General features: G+C 39.9%; 1 protein-coding gene across 11 annotated transcripts in view; it reads left to right on the top strand.

Annotated features, from left to right (window-relative positions):
• Positions 1-15,189, top strand: part of Rabgap1l (RAB GTPase activating protein 1 like) — a 622,756-nt gene that overhangs the window by 474,064 nt on the left and 133,503 nt on the right. Inside the window, exon 1 of one of the 11 annotated variants that reach the window (XM_052199900.1) lies at positions 4,636-5,141. The exons of the other annotated variants lie outside the window; for them this stretch is intronic. Within the exon in view, the coding sequence (XP_052055860.1) occupies positions 4,974-5,141 (168 nt within the window). The 5' untranslated portion in view covers positions 4,636-4,973. Of the gene's footprint in view, positions 1-4,635; positions 5,142-15,189 lie in introns of those variants that run through there. 11 annotated transcript variants of the gene reach the window in all.

Raw genomic sequence — 15,189 nt, 5'->3', positions numbered from 1 at the left:
GTGAGCCACTGGACCTGGCTTGAGCTTTTGAAACCTCAAAGCCCAGCCCCAGTAACACATTTCGTTCAACAAGGCCACGCCTACTCCAACAAGGTCACATGTCCTAATTCTTTCAAATAACGTCACTCCCAAAGAGCCTATATGAGGACATTTCATTCAGAATACCACATCACTGGCCACCTACTTTCCAGAAGACCAGAAAATAACATTTCTAGTCATTGTACTATGACTTTGGGACAATTGTTGGCCCTTTCCTATATTCCTCTCTCAATATAAAGGGTTTATAGGGTACCATATTCTGATTCTGATATAAGTATTCTTCTAAACTAGATATGAAAGGCTGATGTAAAATGAATGCTTTGCTTAAAAGTAGAGCATAAATGTCCCTTGTGAAGATGTTCCTCCCACTCCCTGTACCAGGAAGGGGCTGCTAGCGGCTTCAGGGATGGAGATGAGATGGCATGGATGATCTACAAGGCAGAGTGTACTCGGAAGTCTTGTAGCTAATCCTCTTCTGCAGTAGTTTCTCCCTGTATTTACCCTCCTGAGATTTGGCACCCTAGATTCTCAACATGCTTTCCCTCTGCCTTGTCACTTCTCTGAAAACAATACTGCTCTTTGTTAAGATGCTATACAGGCCCAGGATCCACCACTGCTCTGAGCACCTAGCACCCAGGGCCTCCATGTATCTACGCAGGTGGTGAACTTGTATTGTTGTCCCTAGTTGTCCTGCCTGTGGTCAGATTTATTTGCAGAACTCCTGGCAGAAAAGATAGGTGGATAAAGAAAGGTTTTCCTTTTCTATGGATGATTTAGCCACACTCCTTGTTATCATAAGGATATTTTTTGAACAAACTCTTCTATGGGAATGTAAGAAAATTTGAGAAATCTAGTATTATGAACTAGTTAGCACAAAAGTTGCTATTCTAAAGTTTTAAACAAGTATATAAATCAAATCTTTTTCTTTTTTTCTTTTTTGTTGGTTATTTTATTTATTTACATTTCAAATGTTATCCCCCTTCCCAGTTTCCCCTCCACACACCCTTATCCCCTCCTCTTCCTCGTGCCTCTCAGAGGGTGCTCCCCAACACACACATACCAAATATTTTTCTTAAGAAAATGCTCTATGATTTGTCCCCGACTCACTTGACCATTAAATATGGTATTGTGGGCTTGAAAAACAGAAGAAGAAAATCCTGAGATGATGGTGGCTTTTTTATTGCTATAAAATTTTCCAGAATCCAGTCTTCCACTTAGCTGAATGATGCTCTAGATTAGTTATTTTTCTTGGTACTGATGAAGATTCTCTCCAAAAGGTCAACTGAAAATAAGACTAAGGTAAAATGTGGGACACTAAAAGCATGCATGGTAGATTCCTGAGGAATGGTGTGGTAGGGATATTTGGGAAACTGAGGTTTATACCCATCAGTTAGAATGACTCTTATGTATGTAGTCTTTATCAAAGGCACCAAAATATTGTAAGTATTTTTCTTGTTGATACTATATTTTCATTATTGCATTTACTACTTAAATTTTATTTTGTAAGCATCAGAACCAAATCATTTGGTTCTACAATGATTTGATTTATTTTTACTTCTTTTTTACCAGAATATTTGAAGGAAGTTTTTATCATTTCTAGTTTATATAGGAAAAACATACTGAAGTGTTCTTTGATAACTAATCATTTGAGTTGAAATACATCTGTGCTCTTTTAAAGAAAGATTATATGAATTATTATAAGCCTGAGATGTTTACATACATCTGTAATTCTAGAACATGAAGGCAGAGGCAAGAGGGCCAAGGCCGGTCTATATACAGAGAGGGTTCAAGACCTGCCTGGGAAATCTTAGAAAAGCTTTCCAAGAAAAATTCCTGTCATCTAAGCAGTTACTGGATTCTTCCTTTTCTGCCAAGCCAGAATGTTGTGTTCTACATGGTTTATGACAGTGCTTTTCACAGTCACTGTCAGTAACACTGTCTTAATGTGAGATGAGAACCCCCATGTGTGTGGAGAGTATGAAATACCCAGAATTTTTTCCTTAGTTGTCTAGTTCCAACACAAGATGTCTCATCCTAGGCAATCCAGTAAAGGTTTCCTCCAAACCTTAGGCGAGTAAAATACGTATACACAGCACATAAACTAAACACACACACACACACACACACACACACACACACACACACACACACACACTATCCAGTGATTTTCATGGTAAAAATTGTACTTTATAAAAGTTTTTCTGTTTTTTATCTGGTTTTTTTTTTTTGTGTTTATATTTTGAGAGTATAGTTTAGCATGTCCTACCTTCCTTTCCTTTCAAACACTCTTTTTTTGTTTGCTTGTTTGTTTGTTTTTTTTTTGTTTTGTTTTGTTTTTCGAGACAGGGTTTCTCTGTGTAGTCCTGGCTGTCCTGGAACTCACTCTGTAGACCAGGCTGGCCTCAAACTCAGAAATCCACCTGCCTCTGCCTCCCAAGTGCTGGGATTAAAGGCATGTGCCACCACGCCCGGCTTTCAAACACTCTTATATACTCCCTACTTCCTTTTTTTCAAATTCATGGCTTTTTTATTAGTTGTTACTACATACATAAATGCTTATGTACAAAGGGAGGGCCTTGCACACGTTATGCAAGTATTGTACCACAGAATTACATCCTCAGCCACACCCCTCCCCTTTTTGAGTCAGGGTCTTGTTTTATAGCCCAGTGTAGCTGTGAACTTCTCAAGTGCTAGGGTTGTAGATGAGAGTCACCATACCTAGTCAAATGGTAATGTTTTGTTTTGTTTTTAGTTTTATTTTCTTTGCTTGAGATTTGGCAACAAATCAATATTTTGTTAAAGAAGGTAATAGCCCCCTTCTTGTTTCACTAGACCTACAATTATTTTCTATTATTTGGATTGCAGGAACTTGTCATAAAGTTAAGTTTCTATTTGATTACATCCAGATTTGCAGCTCTTTTGTGGTAGAGTAGGAAATGCTGATTCAAGGGGAAAGTGTGTGTGTGTGTGTGTGTGTGTGTGTGTGTGTGTGTGTTAGAGAGATGGAGAGAGAGGGAGGGTGAAGGGAGGAAGAAGAAGGAAACATTGTGGTGTCCTCTTAGCCTTACTTCCTGTACCATGATAAAACTTTATATAAAATACTAGTATCTCTTTTAAGAGATCAGCTTCAAAAACAAGGGGCCAGGACGCTTGGACATAGGACATACTGTTAAGATAACTTAGGCAACTATCCTGAAGATAATATTGTGCTTTTGCCTCCTTTCTGCTACAATTGATAATTTACTTTATTTGGAGGTTTACATATATATGTTTGTTGTATGTGTGTGTGTATATATGTATGTATTTATGCATACATGCATGTATGTATGTTTTTCAAGACAAGTTTTCTTTTCCCTGTGTAGGTCTGGTTATCCTGGAACTCACTCTGTAGTCCAGGCTGTCCTGGAACTCAGAGATCCTCAGCCTCCTGAATGCTGGGATTAAAGGCGTGGACCACCACTGCCCAGTTTGGAAATTTAGAAATTTTAAACTATGCTTGATTCCTAGTGTTAGTAGCCCCACTAGGGAAGAATTTATTTCATCAGAGATGGTCAAAACTACATTTTGTTTTGTATAATAGAACATCAGAATTAAATTGGTCTTTAAAACTGCTGTTTATAAAGGTCTGTGGCATATGAAAGTTTATGAATTTCAACTTTACCAGTTACTAAATAGTACTCACTATTATGCTGTAGTTTTTTGCGTTTCAGTGTTACATGTATATAAACGTGGCCAGCCTTCCCAATGTATTGCTTCTGTATACCCTGCAATTAGTAAAAATTAATCTTTTCATAAACACTTCAGCCAGAGGGTGTGTCATCAACCGCTGGTGCATGCTCCTCTCTGTTCACATTCTGTCATTTTACCCTAACACCTATCGTGTATGGAGATTTCAGTAATGTGACAAGAATTGTAGCTTCCCAGTTTGAACACAGGGCATAAGATCAGATTTCTCTCTGTTCTTGCTAGAAAGCAGGAGTGAATAGGGTCAGCCTTTTAGCTGTCTGTCTGTCTGATTTTACTGTTAGCATCACATATTAGGAAAAGCTAGTGCATCTGTCTGTGTGTTTGGGATTCAACAGCATAAACTGTCAGACTAACGCTGATTGAAGGTGGACTGGGAGGGGAAAGCCTATCTGTCCAATGGCTCGCCATTGGCTTCTTATTACAGCATTCTCCCCTGAGACTCGCTCTGCATGCTCATTCACCTACCTCCCCCCTCCGCTTGCTCCCCTTCCTTTCTTACCCCTTCATTACTGATTCACAGCTAGAGGCAGCTTGGTGGCGGTGGCGGTGGCGGCAGCAGTAACGGGCAGCAGCGACAGCAGCAGCAGCAGCAGCGGCAGGGCTGCTTGTCAGGAATCACGGATTGCAATGAGCTCATCCTTTTCTCCTTGCAGCTTCACAACTGCCCTGGCTTCCTGGCTACAGCTACTGCTGCCTGCTCGCCTGCTCGCCTGCCCCTACACAGATATACTCTCTCTCTCTCTCTCTCTCTCTCTCTCTCTCTCTCTCTCTCTCTCTCTCTCTCTCTCCCTCTCTCTCTCTCTCTCACTCACACACACACACACACACACACACACCCTCCCTCTCTCAGTCACACATGCTAGAGCCCTCTAAGCTTGTCCATTTTGACACATGCATGTGAACTCTTCCGGCTCTGCTCCTGGCTATTTTTCCAGGATTCAATAGCTTTTGCCATTTTTTATTTACAGCAACCTTTGATTTCCTTCTCTAGTTTACTCCAGGGCTTGTGCATAGTTGATAATTTAGACAAAATGTTTTTCTTGTGGCGACATTAGCTGACAGTTCCCATCATAGACCATTTTGTGCATCCTCCTGGGAAGACATAGCCTGGCTCCCCTCTATCTGCAGTTCCTAGTGTTGTGGATGAGAGACCCAGCTTTCTCATTCTGGATACCTATTTACTGCTCATGGAAGAAGGGGTGCCCTGCCCAGCCCCAGCTGCTAAGCTCACACCTCCTGTCAGAAAGTCCCAGGACATGCACGACGAGAGGAGCAAGCTGGTGAATGAGTATGCATGCCGGGTGCTGGAACTTCTGGGGATGGGGCATCGGCTGTTTGTGCCACGGCTTCTGGCGGTGAGATTGTTTTTCATTGAACTTAATTTGTAGAGAGTCTGTGTAGTCCTCTATGAGAATGTCCCTCTGGAGGCTTGTGGGTTCCTGTTTTCTTCCTTTTCAACCCTTTCTACTGAGAGGGAGGGCTGAGTGGCCACTGCTGTGTAGCTTCCTTGAAGCCTGGACCATGCCACTCCTTAATTGGCTATAGGAAATTATGGCTCTTTTCTCAGAGCCGAGGGTCACATCAGTGACATTATCTCTGTGGCAAGGGGAAAAAACATTTTTCAGGCTGTGTAGCCTCAGCAATGAACCAGAAAACCCCAAAACTTGATGTGGGTGTTCTGTTATTTTTTTTTTCTCCAAAGGGTTAAATTTTACAACAGAAATAGCCATCTATGTCGACTATGTGAGGCTGGCTTCTCAACCTCCTCACACGGTTGCCAATTAAATTTAGGCAATGGAGATTTATTACCTAAAAATCCTTGGGTTCAAAATTGCACGTTTCTCTCCTGGGGTGATTGAACTATGTGTCCATAAAACGGCATACAGCTACTGGGTCTGTCCTGAGTCTGAAAAGTCTGGCTTGTTAGTTATTTAATTTTCTGAATAAGAGAAAAATCAGCCTTCTTCATTTCCTACCAAGGGTTAAAATTAAATACCCACAATTGCTGTGGCAGGGTTTCTCTTCAGTGGTTCCAGAGCTGTACCTAGCAACTGTTGGGTGATATAATTGGTCTACAGTAGTCCTATACCATCATTTGGTAATTGGAAATAAAAAAAAAAAAAAAAAGCTTTGTCTGTGTTATAGAATGGAATTTTAATGGGATTCTGGATTTAAATGATTCTCTCAGATGCCTCTCTTTTCAGCACAGTGTTTATTTGGCTGGTTTTAATCCTTACTTCTCTTCCTCCATTTCTCTGTCTGATCATAACAGACATTCTGTAGCCATGTGTGTGAGAAATTTCCCACCGTGAAAAAAGTCGGTTGACGATTGAAAGATGAAGTTAAATGTGATGAGCAGTATAAAATTATGGGATGGTTATTTGAGAAATATGACAATTTCTTTTCCACGTAGGGAAGAATTTTTACAAATATGAGTACATATGTTTTAATGCCTAGGTGAAACCATTGCTTTCCTGATTCACTGTTTAATTTACAAGGGAGAAAACAGAAAGATCCTCATGTAGTAGAAATGAGTTTTTAAGTCCAGAAATTTGGGGACTAGAAATTGTTAATATACATTTAAACAAATTACTTGCATCTCTGAGTCTTGGTGTAACAAATGTCCAAGTCTTAAAGGCTACTTACCTGTGACTCAAGGGTTTCTATTGATGCCTTCACAGTCCCTGGGGTAGCCTATTTTACTTTCAAGTTTTCAGTATTTTGAAGTAAAACATGAATTGATAGCTTAAAAGATGTCTCACATCATATAAACTTCTAGTTAAAAACATCTAATTAGCAATAAAATCAACAGGGAGTTGGCCTCCCAAACTTGAGATCTTAGAGAGGTTACATATGTCCCTATGTTGCAGATGGACAGATCTGCATGTCAAATGATGTATCTGAAGTGTATCTGAGTGCTTTCCTCAGGCTTTTTTGGACTCTACCTTATAGAGCCTCGGCAATAGTACTAACTGTATGGCATGTGACTAACACATGCTGAGCTGTATTTGTGACCATTTGAAAGTCTCTGGCACTGTTGTACACAGTTGCCCATGAAAGATTATTGATAGAACCCTTAGTTGTATGTAGCTTACATTTGGGGAGTCCTTTAATTAACATGGTAGCTGTGAATTGGGATCTGCTGTACAAGAAGTTACCACTTAAAGTGTAGCTTGTGTTCTGGTAGGATGGGGGATGGGCTTAGTTGCTCAGGTCAGTGTTACTGGCCTGGCTAATGATTCAGGATTGATGGTGGTCCTAGGAGGCGTCCTGCCACATGCAGTATCAGTATCTGTCCATTTCCAGCCAGGAGGCCAAGACCAAAGTTTAAGACATGACTCTGCCTTTTTAGCCATGTTTTAAACATGACTACATACAAACACATACAGATCACTGATTTTATTTTAAAATGTCACTAAATTTCTTCATTATAAATTAGTTTTTAAAAAATAAAAGAAGAAGAAGAAGAAGAGGAGGAGGAGGAGGAGGAGGAGGAGGAGGAGGAGGAGGAGGAGGAGGAGGAGGAAGAGGAAGAGGAAGAGGAAGAGGAAGAGGAAGAGGAAGAGGAAGAGGAAGAAGAAGAAGAAGAAGAAGAAGAAGAAGAAGAAGAAGAAGAAGAAGAAGAAGAAGAAGAAGAAGAAGAAGAAGAAGAAGAAGAAGAAGAAGAAGAAGAAGAAAAGTCAAAGCCTGGTATAGCTGTGATTCCCTACGACCTGGCACTCAGGAGACTGAAGCCAAAGATCAGCCTGTGCTACGTAGTGAGCTCCAGGCTGGCCTGCGCAGAGTGCCTCATGTTAAAACCAAAACAAAAACAAGAAAGTAAACGATGATTTACCAGCCAGAGTGGCAGATCTGTGCTTCGAGCTTCCTTTATGGTTCCTACTTGACACAGAGAGAACTAAATGCTGAGGCTTGTGTGATGGTGGGAGACCAGGGAATACCAGATGAATATTTAGAATCTATTCAATTTATCACTCAAAGGTATAGACAGTAAAGAACAATTCCCCCAGCAGATCAAGTACTTATACAAGTACTCCGTTTAGATATTACCACGATGCATTAACTCCATGTGATGACTTAGCAAACATGTTTCTTTATTGAAATTAAAATACACAAATAGATGTAAGCGTCTTATATCTCAGCTAAAGGTTATCCTTATCCTCTCCTAAAGGTTCTTAGGCCTAGAACAGTTGAGGGGAAGCTCAACCAAAATCCTATAGGACATCATAATCAAAAGAAGAAAAAGCCATTTAGTGTAAAAACAATGCAGATGGGAAAAGAACCATGTAGCTCCCCTGCCCCACATACTCACCCAGCTTAGTAGAGAGCTTGAGGAAACATTTTTCATCCGAGAGTACTTAGGAGTTAGAATAGAAACATCTGGAACTAAAACTCAGATGTTAGAACTGCTTCCACCCAATTTTCTTCTTTAAAAAAGAAAATGTGTTATTCTTACACTGCATTTTTCAGTGGGAAAACACATTCAGTGTGGTGTCAGCAGAAATGCATAGCACATGGCCAGAGGTTGTGTGCTGCTAGTGAGCTAGCTTTGTGGGAAGAAAAACTTATCCTCTCTTCATAGTCAGAGTTCTTCTCTTCTCTCTAAGGTTTTTTTTTTATTGCAATCATATGGCATGAGAAGTTATTGTCATATTATTTTTTAAATTATGTTAATAAATTTATTAAAATTAGTGTCACCTATATTTTGCACATGTGTACACATTTGAGCAAATATTCTAGCTGCTCATTTAGTAACTATTACAATATTTCATTTTAATGAAAATTTTATGCTATCAGAACATACTCTAATGTGTTTTTAGTTTATGGGCTTTTCTGAAATAAAGTGAAGGTTAAAAAAAAAGCTACTGGAGAGCTGATTATCTCCTCTTCTTACCTCTATTGTTAACATCTGAAAAGATTGCTCACTGGAGGGAGATTATTACTTTTTAAAAAGTTAAAAACCCAAATACAGAAGATATTATGTGTATACTTTTTATGTCCCTCAAAAATCCCAAAACATCTTCATATTAAAATAAGTTCAAAATCAGTTCCCTAATTTGTACTGTGTAAGTTTTGTCTCTTGACCCTGGGTCTGCTGTACTTAGAGCTAGTATGAATCTGTAGACCACACTGCATTGATGTCTGTTGTGTGCTTGACTGTTTTATTCCTATTACTGTGGCAACGTCAAAGATGTTATAGCAAAACCACCTCTTGCAGATATTTCTTACTACTTACTTGAAAAAAAACAGAAGTAGAATTTGTATAAATGTCTTTAATCATACAGACAGGCTTCATATATAATTCTGTACAAATGAAGGAATGAGTGATGTTGCCTCTGAAGATGAAGGGATAAACATAGTTCACATTATGAAAAGGTTGTCATAAAGCAAGAGAATATATTGGTAAACCACTTATTTATTTAGATGCTATCATGTAGATGTTACCTCTGACCATTGTTACTAACAGTGTTGGAGGAATACTTGCCTTTTGATAGTTTACTGTTCTCTTGCAATTATTCAAAGATACTATAGAAAAGGATTTTGCCAGAAAGATGTGAAAAAATGGTTCATCTTTTTATTGGCTATTCTTACAAACAAAAAGTTAATAACTTTTCTTTCTTTTAAATTTTTTTATTGATATATTTTTTATTTACATTTCAAATGATTTCCCCCTTTCTGGGTCCCCACTCCCCGAAAGTCCCATAAGCCCTCTTCCCTCCCCTGTTCCTCCATCTACCCCTTCCCGCTTCCCTGTTCTGGAATTCCCCTATACTCTTGCACTGAGTCTTTCCAGAACCAGGGGCCACTCCTCCATTCTTCTTGGACATCATTTAATATGTGGATTATGTCTTGGGTACTCAAAGTTTCTAGGCTAATATCCACTTATCAGTGAGTGCATACCATGATTGATCTTTTGAGACTGGGTTACCTCACTTAGTATGATGTTCTCCAGCTCCATCCATTTGCCTAAGAATTTCATGAATTCATTGTTTCTAATGGCTGAATAGCACTCCATTGTGTATATATACCACATTTTTTGCATCCATTCTTCTGTTGAGGGATACCTGGGTTCTTTCCAGCTTCTGGCTATTATAAATAGGGCTGCTATGAGCATAGTGGAGCATATATCCTTAGTACCTGCTGGGGAATCCTCTGGGTATATGCCCAGGAGTGGTATAGCCGGATCTTTCAGAAGTTACATGCCCAGTTTTCTGAGGAACCGCCAGACTGATTTCCAGAGTGGTTGTACCAATTTGCAACTCCACCAGCAGTGGAGGAGTGTTCCTCTTTCTCCACATCCTTGCCAACACCTGCTGTCTCCTGAGTTTTTAATCTTAGCCATTCTGACTGGTGTAAGGTGAAATCTCAGGGTTGTTTTGATTTGCGTTTCCCTGATGACTAATGAAGTTGAGCATTTTTTAAGATGTTTCTCCACCATCCGAAGCTCTTCAGGTGAGAATTCTTTAACTCTGTACCCCATTTTTAATAGGGTTATTTGGTTCTCTGGGGTCTAACTTCTTGAGTTCTTTGTATATATTGGATATTAGCCCTCTATCTGATGTAGGGTTGGTGAAGATCTTTTCAGCTAGGTAGTTATTAATTGGTGTGGATTAGAGCTAGTGATCCTGGTTGAGGCCATGTGTTCTTTTTCTAGGAAGCACTTCTCATTGTGCCTTAGACTAACAATAATATTAATGCTTGGTATCTCTGAAACATGTACTTAATAAAATACATTCAGTACTGCTCAAAATCAGAATTTATGAAGTCTTTCATATATGTAATATATATTTAAGGGATGTGAGGAGGATAAGGAAAAGGACAAGCAAACTGTCAAAAGACTAGGTAAGTTTGGGAGTTGGGAGACATTATGTTAAACTTTAAAGTCCTGTCTTCCTTAGGCTAAGGAGTTGCATCTGTGGGTAAAGAGCTTGTTGTGTAGGGAGGAAAGTGCCAGTTATAATCCTCAGCACCTACATTAAAAACCAGATGCGATGGTGTGTGCCTCTAACCCCAGCACCAGGGAGTAGAGCTGGGGGTACCCCATGAATTCACTGGCCAGCCAGGCTAGCTGAGACAGCAAATGTCTGGTTTAGTGCAAGGCCTTATCTGAAAACATGAAGTGGAGAGGCAGCTGAAGGCCAGTTGTCACCTTGCTCTCTACAAGCATTCACACATGGGCAAGTTTACCACACTGCCCCATTTGCTTTTATGCAAGGAACCATGACTATGTAATACAAATCTGAAACCAAAATCAAACACACAGCGAAACTTTCAGGTAGATATAGATACACATAAATAAATTATTATTTTAAAGCATTTTTTAAAAACAACTAAAAATACACAGCTCAGGGCTAGAACATATTGTTAGTATGGGTGAGGGCACAGTTCTTTTCCCAGAACCAAATACCCACTTTGTGTCAAATTCCTAGTGAGGTATCCAAATCTTTGCAATGTAGGAAGGATCTATGCCTCAGCTGTAGAGGGCAAACCTTAGATACAATTGTCAGAAAATGGAGAGTTTTCCCTATAAGGTTATAATACACTTACTTATGGCATTGCAAGGATGTTTGGGGTGATACTTAATGATTATTGAAGTCTTTTAAAGATAGGAAACAACAAAAAATAAAGATAGGAAATTAGAGGAAACCCCTTTGGCATCAATGTATGATTGCAGGTTAGCTTTAGAACACCAAGGAACAAGTTTTTATTGGTTTGTTTGTTTGTTTTTAATTTTGTTATGTTGTTCGCACATCTGTGTGCCATGTGCATGCAGTGCTGGCAGAGGCTAGCTAGCAGAAGTCATTGGATCCTCGGGAACTGGTATTACAGTTGTGAGCTTCCATGTTGGTGTTAGGAACAGAAACCCCTGCCCCAGGCTCTCTGCAAGAGCAAGGAGGATTCAGCCACTGAGCTATCTCCCCAGCCCCCAAAGGAGGGTTTTTGTTTTTTTAAGGTTTATTTATTTTTATAATGTATGTGAATACTGTATCTGTATGTACACTCACATGCCAGAAGAGGACATCAGATCCTGAATAGATGGTTATGAGCCATGCTATGGTTGCTGAGAATTGAACTCAGGACTTCTGGAAGAGCAGTCAGTACTCTTAGCCACTGAGCCATCTCCCCAGCCCCCCAAGGAGGGTTCTAAGTGCCTTTTGCTTAATGGAATTTCTTTTTGTCATAGCAGTGAAATTATTTTCACAGCAATCCTCCTGTCCCTGCCCCATCATAGCACTATAGTTATGGAGTTTCATGCCCAGATTTTTGGGTGCCAGGACTCAGGCTCAAGCCTTCACGCTTGGGCTCTCAGTGCTGCCCATGGAGCACCTCCTCCAGCCCCAGAGTGCCCCTGTGTCCCCAGTGCATTTACAAGTGTCAGTGACAGTGGGCACTGTTTTTAACCTCAAAATATTATTATCTAAGAATATGCCAGCAATGCAAAGGTAACTTGCCAAATCATTATCCCTTATGTTCATTTTGGACTTAATATTCATATACTTCATTTTCTTTTTTTATTGATAAATTTTTTTATTTACATTTCAAATGATTTCCCCTTTTCTGGGTCCCCACTGCCCGAAAGTCCCATAAGCCCTCTTCCCTCCCCCTGTTCCTCCATCTACCCCTTCCCGCTTCCCTGTTCTGGAATTCCCCTATACTCTTGCACTGAGTCTTTCCAGAACCAGGAGCCACTCCTCCATTCATTTTGGACATCATTTAATATGTGGATTATGTCTTGGGTATTCTAGGCTAATATCCACTTATCAGTGAGTGCATACCATGATTGATCTTTTGAGACTGGGTTACCTCACTTAGTATGTTCTCCAGCTCCATCCATTTGTCTAAGAATTTCATGAATTCATTGTTTCTAATGGCTAAATAGTACTCCATTGTGTAAATATACCACATTTTTTTGTATCCATTCCTCCATTGAAGGACACCTGGGTTGTTTCCAGCTTCTGGCTACTACAAATAGGGCTGCTATGAACATAGTGGAGCATGTGTCCTTATTGCATGCTGAAGAATCCTCTGGATATATGCCCAGGAGTGGTATAACAGGGTCCTCAGGAAGTGTCATGCCCAGTTTTCTGAGGAACCGCCAGACTGATTTTCAAAGTGGTTACACCATCTTGCAATCCCACCAGCAGTGGAGGAGTGTTCCTCTTTCTCCACATCCTTGCCAACACCTGCTGTCTCCTGAGTTTTTGACCTTAGCCATTCTGACTGGTGTGAGGTGAAATCTCAGGGTTGTTTTGATTTGCATTTCCCTAATGATTAATGATGTTGAACATTTCTTAAGGTGTGTCTCAGCCCTCTGAAGTTCTTCATGTGAAAATTCTTTGTTTAGCTCTGTACCCCACTTTTTAATGGGGTTATTTGGTTCTCTGGGTTCTACCTTCTTGAGTTCTTTGTATATATTAGATATTAGCCCTCTGTCGGATTTAGGGTTGGTGAAGATCCTTTCCCAACTTGTTGGTTGACGTTTTGTCCTTTTGACAGTGTCCTTTGCCTTACAGAAACTTTGTAGTTTTGTGAGGTCCCATTTGTCAATTCTTGATCTTAGAGAGTAAGCTCTTGGTGTTCTATTCAGGAACTTTTCCCCTGTGCCCATGTCCTCAAGGGTCTTCCCCAGTTTCTTTTCGATTAGTTTCAGTGTGTCAGGTTTTATGTGGAGGTCCTTGATCCATTTGGAGTTGAGCTTAGTACAAGGAGATAAGAATGGATCGATTTGCATTCTTCTGCATGCTGAACTCCAATTGAACCAGCACCATTTGTTGAAAAGACTATCTTTTTTCCACTGGATGCTTTCAGCTCCTTTGTCGAAGATCAAGTGACCATAGGTGTATTGGTTCATTTCTGGGTCTTCAATCCTATTCCATTGATCTCCTTGCCTGACGTTGTACCAATACCATGCAGTTTTTATCACTATTGCTCTGTAGTAAAGTTTAAAGTCTGAGATACTGAATCCCCCTGAAGTTCTTTTACTGTTGAGAATAGTTTTAGCTATCCTGGGTTTTTTGTTATTCCAGATGAATTTGAGAATTGCTCTTTCTAGCTCTATGAAGAACTGAGTTGGGATTTTGATGGCGATTGCATTGAATCTGTAGATTGCCTTTGGCAAAATGGCCATTTTAACTGTATTAATCCTGCCAATCCACGAGCATGGAAGATTTTTCCATTTTTTGAGATCTTCTTTGATTTCCTTCTTCAGAGATCTGAAGTTCTTGTCATATAGATCTTTCACTTGTTTGGTTAGAGTCACCCCAAGATATTGTGAAGGAAGTCATTTCCCTAATTTCTTTCTCAGTCTGCTTATCCTTTGAATATATAAAGGCTACTGATTTGCTTGTGTTGATTTTGTAGCCAGCCACTTTGCTGAAGTTGTTTATCAGCTGTAAGAGTTCTCTAGTATAGTTTTTAGGGTCACTTAAATATACTATCATATCATCTGCGAATAGTGATAGTTTGACTTCTTCCTTTCCAATTTGTATCCCATTGACTTTCTTATGTTGTCTAATTGCTCTAGCTAGAACTTCAAGAACTATATTTAAAAGATATGGAGAGAGGGGGCAGCCTTGTCTAGTCCCTGATTTTAGTGGGATTCCTTCAAGTTTCTCTCCATTTAGTTTGATGTTGGCTACCGGTTTGCTGTATATTGCTTTTACTATGTTTAGATATGGGCCTTGAATTCCTGTCCTTTCCAAGACTTTTAGCATGAAAGGATGCTGAATTTTGTCAAATGCTTTTTCAGCATCTAATGAAATGATCATGTGGTTTTTTTCTTTGAGTTTGTTTATGTAGTGGATTGCATTTATGGATTTCCTTATATTGAACCAACCCTGCATCCCTGGGATGAAGCCTACTTGATCATGGACTGGCTTGCAGATGAACCACCTATGTGCTCAGTTCCTGAGTGCAGGCAGACCCCTGGCGGTTTGCACCACCAGAGATCTAAAGCTCAGGGTGATACAGTACCTAGTGACCCTTTTCTGTCCCAGCAGGCAGCGAATATCCTTCATTTTCAAGATGAGAAAATGTGTGCAACATCACAAATTAGCCAGAGATGAAATTAGAATGTATTTATTTCAATGTTTACAATCATATTTAACTTCCTTTATATCCTAAGTACCTTCCGGAGATTGAGGTTCTGTTTCTGTACTTCCGGTCTTAGACCTCCTTGTTATGTGATTGTCACAGCTCTTTTAATCTTGGGTTCTACTGGGTTAGACAAACCAATGATAATAGTGTTCTTATCACCACCACCACCATCATGGGGTGTGTGTGTATGTGTGTGTGTGTGTGTGTGTCTGTCTGTCTGTCTGTCTGACTGACTGTCTTTTTGTCTGTGTAGTGAGAGCATACAGATGCACGAGTGGGCATTAGAAAACAATTTTGTGAAATTGT

This window comes from Apodemus sylvaticus, chromosome 12, assembly GCF_947179515.1.
Source record: "Apodemus sylvaticus chromosome 12, mApoSyl1.1, whole genome shotgun sequence".
Classification (NCBI taxonomy): Eukaryota; Metazoa; Chordata; class Mammalia; order Rodentia; family Muridae; genus Apodemus; species Apodemus sylvaticus.
The sequence above is the reverse complement of the archived record's forward strand: the minus strand, read 5'-3'. Positions and strand labels throughout refer to the sequence as shown.